Below are 12070 nucleotides of genomic sequence, written 5' to 3'. Positions count from 1 at the left end.
CACTAGTGGGAACTGTTTATTTAGTCGAAACAAACACTAAATAGCAGAAATGTAAAAAAGAAAGTCTTCTTTATTTGAATCCAAAGATGGAAGTGAGTTTAACGGGTGTGTGGGCTTAATAGGTACACTTACCCTAGATGTGTGTCTAATTCCACCCAATCTGTAGGTTTAACTAGTTTACCCCCTACCCAATCTGTAGGTTTAACTAGTTTACCCCCTACCCAATCTGTAGGTTTAACTAGTTTACCCCCTACCCAATCTGTAGGTTTAACTAGTTTACCCCCTACCCAATCTGTAGGTTTAACTAGTTTACCCCCTACCCAATCTGTAGGTTTAACTAGTTTACCCCCTACCCAATCTGTAGGTTTAACTAGTTTACCCCCTACCCAATCTGTAGGTTTAACTAGTTTACCCCCTATCCAATCTGTAGGTTTAACTAGTTTACCCCCTACCCAATCTGTAGGTTTAACTAGTTTACCCCCTACCCAATCTGTAGGTTTAACTAGTTTACCCCCTACCCAATCTGTAGGTTTAACTAGTTTACCCCCTACCCAATCTGTAGGTTTAACTAGTTTACCCCCTACCCAATCTGTAGGTTTAACTAGTTTACCCCCTATCCAATCTGTAGGTTTAACTAGTTTACCCCCTACCCAATCTGTAGGTTTAACTAGTTTACCCCCTACCCAATCTGTAGGTTTAACTAGTTTACCCCCTACCCAATCTGTAGGTTTAACTAGTTTACCCCCTACCCAATCTGTAGGTTTAACTAGTTTACCCCCTACCCAATCTGTAGGTTTAACTAGTTTACCCCCTACCCAATCTGTAGGTTTAACTAGTTTACCCCCTACCCAATCTGTAGGTTTAACTAGTTTACCCCCTACCCAATCTGTAGGTTTAACTAGTTTACCCCCTACCCAATCTGTAGGTTTAACTAGTTTACCCCCTACCCAATCTGTAGGTTTAACTAGTTTACCCCCTACCCAATCTGTAGGTTTAACTAGTTTACCCCCTACCTAATCTGTAGGTTTAACTAGTTTACCCCCTACCCAATCTGTAGGTTTAACTAGTTTACCCCCTACCCAATCTGTAGGTTTAACTAGTTTACCCCCTACCCAATCTGTAGGTTTAACTAGTTTACCCCCTACCCAATCTGTAGGTTTAACTAGTTTACCCCGTACCCAATCTGTAGGTTTAACTAGCCCTACCCAATCTGTAGGTTTAACTAGTTTACCCCCTACCCAATCTGTAGGTTTAACTAGTTTACCCCCTACCCAATCTGTAGGTTTAACTAGTTTACCCCCGACCCAATCTGTAGGTTTAACTAGTTTACCCCCTACCCAATCTGTAGGTTTAACTAGTTTACCCCCTACCCAATCTGTAGGTTTAACTAGTTTACCCCCTACCCAATCTGTAGGTTTAACTAGTTTACCCCCTACCCAATCTGTAGGTTTAACTAGTTTACCCCCTACCCAATCTGTAGGTTTAACTAGTTTACCCCCTACCCAATCTGTAGGTTTAACTAGTTTACCCCCTACCCAATCTGTAGGTTTAACTAGTTTACCCCCTACCCAATCTGTAGGTTTAACTAGTTTACCCCCTACCCAATCTGTAGGTTTAACTAGTTTACCCCCTACCCAATCTGTAGGTTTAACTAGTTTACCCCCTACCCAATCTGTAGGTTTAACTAGTTTACCCCCTACCCAATCTGTAGGTTTAACTAGTTTACCCCCTACCCAATCTGTAGGTTTAACTAGTTTACCCCCTACCCAATCTGTAGGTTTAACTAGTTTACCCCCTCCCCAATCTGTAGGTTTAACTAGTTTACCCCCTACCCAATCTGTAGGTTTAACTAGTTTACCCCCTACCCAATCTGTAGGTTTAACTAGTTTACCCCCTACCCAATCTGTAGGTTTAACTAGTTTACCCCCTACCCAATCTGTAGGTTTAACTAGTTTACCCCCTACCCAATCTGTAGGTTTAACTAGTTTACCCCCTACCCAATCTGTAGGTTTAACTAGTTTACCCCCTACCCAATCTGTAGGTTTAACTAGTTTACCCCCTACCCAATCTGTAGGTTTAACTAGTTTACCCCCTACCCAATCTGTAGGTTTAACTAGTTTACCCCCTACCCAATCTGTAGGTTTAACTAGTTTACCCCCTACCTAATCTGTAGGTTTAACTAGTTTACCCCCTACCCAATCTGTAGGTTTAACTAGTTTACCCCCTACCCAATCTGTAGGTTTAACTAGTTTACCCCCTACCCAATCTGTAGGTTTAACTAGTTTACCCCCTACCCAATCTGTAGGTTTAACTAGTTTACCCCGTACCCAATCTGTAGGTTTAACTAGCCCTACCCAATCTGTAGGTTTAACTAGTTTACCCCCTACCCAATCTGTAGGTTTAACTAGTTTACCCCCTACCCAATCTGTAGGTTTAACTAGTTTACCCCCTACCCAATCTGTAGGTTTAACTAGTTTACCCCCGACCCAATCTGTAGGTTTAACTAGTTTACCCCCTACCCAATCTGTAGGTTTAACTAGTTTACCCCCTACCCAATCTGTAGGTTTAACTAGTTTACCCCCTACCCAATCTGTAGGTTTAACTAGTTTACCCCCTACCCAATCTGTAGGTTTAACTAGTTTACCCCCTACCCAATCTGTAGGTTTAACTAGTTTACCCCCTACCCAATCTGTAGGTTTAACTAGTTTACCCCCTACCCAATCTGTAGGTTTAACTAGTTTACCCCCTACCCAATCTGTAGGTTTAACTAGTTTACCCCCTACCCAATCTGTAGGTTTAACTAGTTTACCCCCTACCCAATCTGTAGGTTTAACTAGTTTACCCCCTACCCAATCTGTAGGTTTAACTAGTTTACCCCCTACCCAATCTGTAGGTTTAACTAGTTTACCCCCTACCCAATCTGTAGGTTTAACTAGTTTACCCCCTACCCAATCTGTAGGTTTAACTAGTTTACCCCCTCCCCAATCTGTAGGTTTAACTAGTTTACCCCCTACCCAATCTGTAGGTTTAACTAGTTTACCCCCTACCCAATCTGTAGGTTTAACTAGTTTACCCCCTACCCAATCTGTAGGTTTAACTAGTTTACCCCCTACCCAATCTGTAGGTTTAACTAGTTTACCCCCTACCCAATCTGTAGGTTTAACTAGTTTACCCCCTACCCAATCTGTAGGTTTAACTAGTTTACCCCCTCCCCAATCTGTAGGTTTAACTAGTTTACCCCCTACCCATGTGAAGTAGGTCATAGAGATAATGATATGAAGCTTATGAGGCCATCGGTAAACCAAAGAGGATAAATAGAATTGGACAAACCCAACATAGGCTGCCTCAAATAATCCCTACATTTGAGGAGCCCTCTTTCACTCCCTTTAAAACCCACCTATTTATAGACAAGATTATGAGCTTCTCTATCTCACCTGAACTCTTTCATCCACTTTCAGTTTGAACTTCTTCCCTCAGTCTTACATTTCCATGTGACTATTTCTGTCCCCTCTCTTTTGATAGTGTTTAAGTGAGTGTGTCCCAATTTTCATATTCTATATTTCATAAATTGAAGTCTTTCCTTGGAATGTGAATCGCTACAACTAGCTGTGTAAGAAAATCTCCTTCCCTTGTCCTGCTGGTGAGAAGGTCTATTTCAGGCTATGCATGAGGAAGAGGGTCCGGTCCGTCAGAAAGCTTACTGAACGTAAATGATGAAATCATCTGGTCAGTTGTACTGCTTTCCTGACGCTACAATGATAAAGCTAGCTATCTGTGCCTTTGTTTAGAATCCTACACATTTTTGGAACATTTTGTCAGCCCAAGCTTCTCCTGGTTTCTTCTCAATTGAATGACGCTTGTATGTGAGCACTGAGAAGGAGAGGTTGTCTTCCCTCACTCGCTCTAATTCCATTTTACACGCTCCTTCTCTCTCTCAATCTAAAGATTAGCCATTTTAGATTGACCACCATGAATACAGTTAATCCTGAAAAACACCCACTTCAACAGGCCAAAGGGACATGATGGAACAATTAGTTTGGTGTTTACACCAAGGCCATCTACCATGGGGAGAGAGATAGACCATGGAGTAGAGAACAGGAAGAAGAGAGTGAGTAGAGGACGAGGAAAGAAGTCCTAGCTAGCAGATGGCCCGAATCGTCCACAGAGACAGTATTCTCGCTCTCTCCAGAGTCAGGGCAGCCATTAGGAGAAAAGCCTTCTGCTAGAGGAACATTTCACTGTGAACACTCACTCCAGCATAGGGAGGAGGAATCCAACAGCCCAGCTAGCTATAGAACGAACAAACAGCCTCCAGCACCTGGTCATGACACATGCATACACTCACATGTACGCTTGGGCACACACACACTCACGCAAACAAACACTCGCGCAAACACACACTCGCACGCACACACAAACCCACTGCTTACAGCCCCAAGATGTGTGTGAGTTTGTTTGTGTGTGTGTGTGTGTATTCTGTTACGCAACGGGAGAGCTCTTCCCATCTGTGCCTCTACAGCCCCCGCATCCCTGACCAGTGAAGCAAGAAACCATACATCAGCCTTGCACTCTGCCTCGGCTTTATCATCTTCACCCTCTTCCTCCCCATCATCATCCTCAAAATGATCCCTGATCCTCAACCTCTTCCTCCTCACCATCATCCTCACTCAGCCAACCACTATCAGAAAACATATCCTATTCTCCATCCCAGGAGCGTCATCTAACAGATTCCATACATTTCAAAATCCAGATTATCCCCCAAATACATGAGTGCAAAATCTCCCCCATCGTCTGTGGCATTGTAACTGACCCCGCTCTGCCTATTGTTGTGTGAAATGTACTAAAACAAAGAGACCAGACAAGAGTGAGATAATCCCACAGATCGCAGCTGGGAAGGAGTAAGAGCGTTAGCCACATGCTAGGCCTCTTACTGTGCAGCCTGCCTGCCTGCAGCCCCAGCCAGACAGCCTAGCATAGAGCAAGGCCAGAGAAAGGTAGAGGTGGACACTGTCTATGGAGGGATTTTCAATAAGAGGGTGGCTATGTGCTATTCATCACTTTCAATCTTTACACTGTGTGAGCGCATGTCACTGGAAGCAAAGCAGGTATATCCTACAGGCCTGAATTCAACAGTCATGAATGATGTCCCTATAGATGAAAATGAGTCAACAGTAATGAAGACTCTGAAATGATGAAGAATACAATGAGATATTTTTGACTCGCACAATACAGATCATTCCCAATCAAAGAGAACATCAACAGTGCTGGAGCGAGAGAGAGTATGTTTCCTGTCACACCCTCAGTACAGGGGTTACTGTGCAGCTGCCACCCCTCTCCTCTTCACCCCCCCACCACCAGAGCAGACAGTCTTATCTGCCTCTCTGCACACACACAGGGCTCATCCTGGCACAGGAACGGGTGCCTGCTGCCAACGACCCACAGCTTGATCAACGACCCACAGCTCGGTCTGCTCTAATAGGGTGCCAGGGCTGCTGCGGGAGGGCGGGCTCTAAAACGCCACTCACCTTGTCAGCAGAAAGCCCAGGGAAACCAGGTCAGAAGGAGCCACGTCACATGACACCACTGCAGCTAGCGCATTTGAACCCAACCGCCCAAGCCTCTAGCTCCGAGCTAACAACTCTGTTAGCTCGAGCTGTAACTGGGCCTCGAGGCTACGAACAGGTTAAAGATATTACTGAAGATGCTTGTTTGGGGAGAGAGAGAGAGAGAGGGGAAGAGATAGCTTTCTTTTGTCCAGGACTACAGTAAAAGCTTTTTAGAAAAAAGCTGGTTGGGTTTCAGAAATAGTCGTGGACTGAGTCAGAAGCCTCTCTCAGCCGGCGTCCCAAATGGCATTCTTTCCCACATATAGTACACTACTTTTGTAGTGCACTACACAGGGGACATGGGATGCATTTGGGACACATCCTCTGTCTCCCATGGTTGGCTGGCTGCGGCTCACAGACACCTGTGGTTGGAATTCCACGCACGGAACCCTGGGAGCCAAGCGTCTGTCTGAGGAAGACCTCCCCGTCTCAACTCGGACTGACTGCATTTGTTATTCACTCAACTGAACTCACATTCCAGGAAGATAGAGGTAACTCTCCTACACAAGGCCACTCAGAAGACACAGTCAGGTATACACAGAAACACACACACACTCTGAGTGACACACACACTTTGAGGCTCATGTATCCCTCTATACCCTTCACAAAGAGCGTGCCTGCTCAGAGACAAGGGGGAGAAGACAAGACCGTCAAAATGCACTGAGAGAAGAGTGAATGAGGAGGAGAAAGCTGCTTACACAGACAAAAGAAAACAATGCTCACAATTCATTGTTCAGCGATCTTTAGGAAGAGCCCCATGTCTCACAAGGTTATGTGGAACTATGACCGTGTAATGAACAGGCAGTGAAGAGATCACCGAGTAGGCAGGTTTCTATGGTTTGTCTCAGTCAAACGGTCAAACCTGACATTTCAGCCAAGGAACATGTAAAATACCAGAAACTACACACAATAATCAAGTGCACCAATTCCAGGACCAGCAGTTGTGAGATTAAAATTGAAACATTAGATTTCACCAGCTTAGATGCTCTAGTCTAAATCCTACCAGTGTGTATGATGAGACTATCAACATTCCCCCTCCCTCCATACATGGCAGTCAGTCAGTCAGTCAGTCAGTCAACCCTGCCAGGCAGCGGTCAGCGTGCAACAGCCTCTTAAATCTCCAGACATGAACGGAGCAGCGACTAGAGCTAAGATTAGAGGGCAGCCGCCACTCACCCAGGTCTCCATGGAAACTGTTGTCATGGGAAGCTCTGCTGGCCGGTGTGGAGTTCGGATCGAGTGGGGGCCAGATCTGGCCAGTCTTGCGGACGCTCACAATGGTGGCTTCGGACATGACCACGTGGCCCTGCTGGCGGTGGCGCTTCTGGGACTGTGGCGTGGGGGGACTGCTGCTGTCAAACGAATGCTGGGAGTTCTGGGAGTTCTGCGAGGGCGAGCGGCTCTTCTCCCTGAAGGGCCGGCGGTAGGCCGTGGTGGGACTGGGTGACACGTGGCTGGACTGGCCAGACGAGAAGTCTTCCTCGCTGGATGTTAGGTTCTCATTGGAACTGCAGTCTGGTGTGTAGCCGCCGCCTCCGCCCCCCACGTCCTCAAAGCTCCCGGGAGAGTAGGAGCGCCGGGGCCAGGTCAGGTGGTGCTCTTCTCCGATGTGGTCCCTCATGATGACGCCCCCTCTTCCATCCCCCCCGCCCTCGCCCATCATCACCCCGCCCACGTAGACACTGGTGTAAGGCTGGAAGTCAGAGGGTTGCCATGGGGGTGGAGGAGGCTGTTTGCTCCCGTTGGCCTTGGGGTGGCGTGGGTTGGGGTCCCCATCCTCGTATTCAGCATCGTACCCACAGGTGCTCTCTGTAGAGCGCCCCCTGTAGACAGGCCGGGTGCGGAGCTCACCTGCCACAGTGGCCAGGTTGCCTGGCAGGGAGTGCAGAGATCTCTTGCGCTCCATCTGCATGGCCTGGCTGCCCAGGGTGCTGATCTTGTCAGAGACGTCTCGGTCATTGACCCTGACCAGGCCCCTGTCATGGTGGAACTCCATGTTGGTGTAGAAGGGCTGCTGCTTCTCCTGGCTCTTCCCTCCATCCCCGGCAGAGTGAGAGTTGGCCCGCTTGATCCTCTCAAAGTTAGACCTCAGCGCTGCCACCCCCAGTCCCATGCCAAGCTTGTCATTGGGGTCAGACGGTAGGTCCTTGTTCGGGGGTGGGTTTTGGCGGCGAGGGGATATACCTCCTTTCTGTTTGGAGGGCGAGAGGCCGTCTGTCTCGCAGGGCTCTACCTGCTGGGGTACCTCGAAGGCAGACTGGAGCTCCAGCCCGTCTCCGTGGGAGGCTGACTTCCGGGCTGGAGGGGGTCTAGGTTTGGACCTAGCCTCCCCCACCGGTTGGAACCGACTCCGCTCCCCCTGTTCCTGCACGTGTGGCTGCTGAGACTCAGCACCCAGCCCTGCCTGGTCCCCTACCTCGTTCACCTGGGCCTTCCTGAAACCCCAGCGCTGGCGGTCATAACTCTTCCTCTCCTTGGCCAGCAGCGTCTGCAGGTAGATCATACGGAAGCGCTCCTTGTTCACCTCCAGCTCTAGCCCCCGGATGGAGGCTTTGCACTTCTCAAGCTCCTGTTCGATGCACCCCACCGACCTGAGCTCCATCTTTGGGGGGTCCGACTCGGGGAACTGCGCTTTCCATGCTTCAATAAATCCCACAGGCTCCACCATTGTTGATATTTACTGTACAGCAGTAGATCTGACTGGGGTGATGTCACCAGTAGCCTACGGGGCTCTTTATTTCTCGTCTATCATACAGTTTCTGACAGGGGAAAAAATCGGAATGTACCTAGAGAAACTACTATAGAAAAATACCATTCATATTAATGGTATGTTAAACCAGTTCAAAAACTGACAATTGAACTGTTGTCACCTCTTTACCGATTCGCAGTCACAATATATTTAATAGTCAACAATAGAAATAGGCTTATCACTCAAACCTGCGAATGTGTCAGACACGAATCATATTTGACGACGGTCTCGTCTCTTCTGCATTATTCCAGAAAAAAATATGAGACACATCTCCTGAGCGGATGATCTTCTGGATATAGAACTCCCGTGTGATGAGAAAGTGATAACGGCTCTCCAACTACTTACTTTCCATTGTCTTATTCAAGTCAAGCTTTTTCCATATATTCCATAAACGATCAACTTCGTTTACTCAGATGACAACATCCCTGTTCCATTATCACCGGCTCCAGCTGTTCCTAGATCTTTATACCAGCTCAGCGTCCAAGGAGAATGGCATAAAATGAGAGAAAAGAAAGAATGATGGTTTTCCCACGACAAATTCATTTTATCTTGTTCCTATTCCGAATCGAGGATAGATTATCATTTGTTTTGCCTTGTTTTCCCATGTTTTCGCGGTTCATTGTTAGTGTACAGTTTATCCAGATCTTCACCGTTCATCGCCTGTGGACCCCTGTGGTTGCGTGTTCCAATCTCGTACTGGAGACGGAGGGCTGCAGGAAAGGGAGGGGCCAGACGGAATATGATTGACAGTGGTTGCGCTCGGTTTCCGTTCAATTAAAGAGACAAGGTATAAATGTATTCAACTGTATTCCACATAACAATGATCCGGCAGTAGATCATTTATTGATATTTCAGTAAACCCTACAAGCATAATAATCTAAGCGAAACTCTTGGATGTAGCCTATATTCCATTTATATGTGTCTTTATTTGAGCATTGCAGCTAAGATGGTAGAATGGAGAGTTAAAAATCTATTGTTGTATTATTCTCTTCGTATGGCTTGAGAAAATGCTAATTATATGCTACAGTAATTGAAATCAACCTGCCGTGCAGGTGTGATACTTCTGGGCGAATGGCACTTCCGGAATTCCTAATATGACACCACAATGCCACCTTGTGGGCTGTTCACGTAAAGTGGATACAGTAGGCTTATGATTATTATAAACTGGGTGGTTCGATCCCTGAATGCTAATTGGCTGACAGCCGTGGTATATCACAGGTATGACAAAACAGTTATTTTTACTGCTCTAATTACGTTGGTAAACCGTTTATAATTTTAAAAAGGCACCTCGGGTGTTTGTGATATATAGCCAATATACCACGGCTAAGGGCTGTGTCCAGACACTCCGTGTTGTATCGTGCATAAGAACAGCCCTTAGCCGTGGTATATTGGCCATATACCACACCCCCTTGGGCCTCATTGCTTAAATAAACTCCATTCAAATCGACAAGTCCACAATATAGGAGTACAGTAGTTGTAGTACAATAGTAACTTTCTATCGGTGGTGGAAAAAGTATCCAATTGTCATACTTGAGTAAAAGTAAAGATACCTTTATAGAAAATGAAAGTCACCCAGTAAAATACTACTTGAGAAAAAGTGTAAAAGTATTTGATTTTAAATATACTTAATAAGTATCAAATGTAAATGTAATTTCTAAAAATATACTTAAGTATGGTATGAATAGTTAAAAATTCCTTATATTAAGCAAACCAGATGGAACCATTTATTTTTATTTTTATGGATATCCAGGGGCACACAGACATAATTTACAAATGAAGAATGTGTTTAGTGAGTCCACCAGATCAGAGGCAATAGGGATGACCAGGAATGTTCTCTTGATATGTATTCCAAATGTAACACAAGAAAAGGGCAACCAGTGAAGAACAAACACCATTGTAAATACAACCCATGTTTATTTATTTTCCCTTTTCTACTTTAACTATTTGCACATAAAATTTAATTTGTGATGTCTTTGTTCTTTTGGAACTTTTGTTAATGTTTACTGTACATTTGTATTGTTTATTTCACTTTTGTTTATTATCTAGTTAACTTGCTATGGCAACGTTAACATATGTTTACCATGCCAATAAAGCCCTTAAATTGAATTGAGAGAGAGAGATGGGGAAACGAAGCTTCCTGAAGCATTGAGGCTTTCCAGCCAATTGTGTCAAAAATAGGTAAATTACCAGGTGATTAATTATCTGTTCACAATGCACATTAGTGACATCTGCTGGAGAGCAATAAATAGCAACGTGTGATTATTAGAGTTTTTCTCCACTAATCCGTGGTGCAGCGGTAAATCTTTGGTTTTAATAGCCTACACTCAGTTGGATTTCTAAGTTCACATCATACTTCCGATGTTTTTGTCTTCAAATGTACTATTTTTCCAAAATGGAATCTATTTCATTATTTAGGATGCTTCAGACAAAAGCTATTTTCAAAATAGTGTTCCTAAAGCAGAATTCGACGTCATACCCTCACGACCCTGAATGTTCCCATTGTGAACTACCAGTCAGGTGAAAGTCCCTGCACAAATTCCTAAATATATTTAGAAGTACGACTTCCAGTACAGGTGGGTGTTTGAAAGCAGTTTAATTGAAGAAAGCACCGGAAACAAGGCGAAATCAGTGGGATCTCGCATTTTTCAACACATGGTTTTAAAAAGCACATGATCAAACGAAGCTTCGGACATCGTTGATGATGTACACTGTCAAATCATGACGTCAGTGATATTCAGATCAGACAATAGGAGTTTTATAAAGAGGCCCGAGTTCGCGAGTTGGAATTCCGAGTTGGATGGATGACCGTTCAAAACGATTTTTCCCAGTCGAGGCTCGTTTTTTTCCCGACTTCCCAGTTGTCTTGAACGCACTGAAGTCGGAAGTCAGAGATTTACGAGTTTCCTGTTGTTTTGAAAGTTGTTCTGAAAGTGCAGTGGTGTAAAGTACTTAAGTAAAAATACTTCAAAGCACTACTTAAGTAGTTTTTGGGGGTATCTGTACTTTATTCTTTATATTTGACTACTTTTACTTCACTACATTCCTTAAGAAAATATTGTACTTTTTACTCCATACATTTTCCATGACATCCAAAAGTACTCGTTACATTTTGAATGCTGAGCAGAACAGGAAAATAAACTCAGCAAAAAAAGAAACGTCCTCTCACTGTCAACTGCGTTTATTTTCAGCAAACTTAACATGTGTAAATATTTATATGAACATAACAAGATTCAACAACTGAGACATAAACTGAACAAGTTCCACAGACATGTGACTAACAGAAATGGAATAATGTGTCCCTGAACAAAGGGGGGGTCAAAATCAAAAGTAACAGTCAGTGTCTGGTGTGGCCACCAGCTGCATTAAGTACTGCAGTGCATTTGAACTGCACCAGATTTGCCAGTTCCTGCTGTGAGATGTTACCCCACTCTTCCACCAAGGCACCTGCAAGTTCATGGACATTTCTGGGGGAAATGGCCCTAGCCCTCACCCTCCGATCCCAGACGAGCTCAATGGGATTGAGATCCAGGCTCTTCGCTGGCCATGGCAGAACACTGACATTCCTCCGTTGCAGGAAATCACGCACAGAACAAGCAGTATGGCTGGTGGCATTGTCATGCTGGAGTGTCATGTCAGGATGAGCCTGCAGGAAGGGTACCACATGAGGGAGGAGGAGGTCTTCCCTGTAATGCACAGCGTTGAGATTGCCTGCAAT

General features: G+C 45.1%; 1 protein-coding gene across 2 annotated transcripts in view; it reads right to left on the bottom strand.

Moving 5' to 3' along the window:
* Nucleotides 1-9062, bottom strand: part of LOC139544042 (breakpoint cluster region protein-like) — a 124936-nt gene extending 115874 nt beyond the window's left edge. For both annotated transcript variants that reach the window (XR_011668796.1, XM_071350728.1), the window contains exon 1: nt 6783-9062. Coding sequence is in view for 1 of the 2 variants with exons in the window: in XM_071350728.1 (XP_071206829.1) it covers nt 6783-8274 (1492 nt within the window). In the remaining variant the exon portion in view is untranslated. The remainder of the gene's footprint in view (nt 1-6782) is intronic.
* Nucleotides 9063-12070: the final 3008 nt, after the last annotated feature.

Source organism: Salvelinus alpinus, chromosome 18, assembly GCF_045679555.1.
Source record: "Salvelinus alpinus chromosome 18, SLU_Salpinus.1, whole genome shotgun sequence".
Classification (NCBI taxonomy): Eukaryota; Metazoa; Chordata; class Actinopteri; order Salmoniformes; family Salmonidae; genus Salvelinus; species Salvelinus alpinus.
This window is presented reverse-complemented; position numbering and strand designations above follow the sequence as displayed.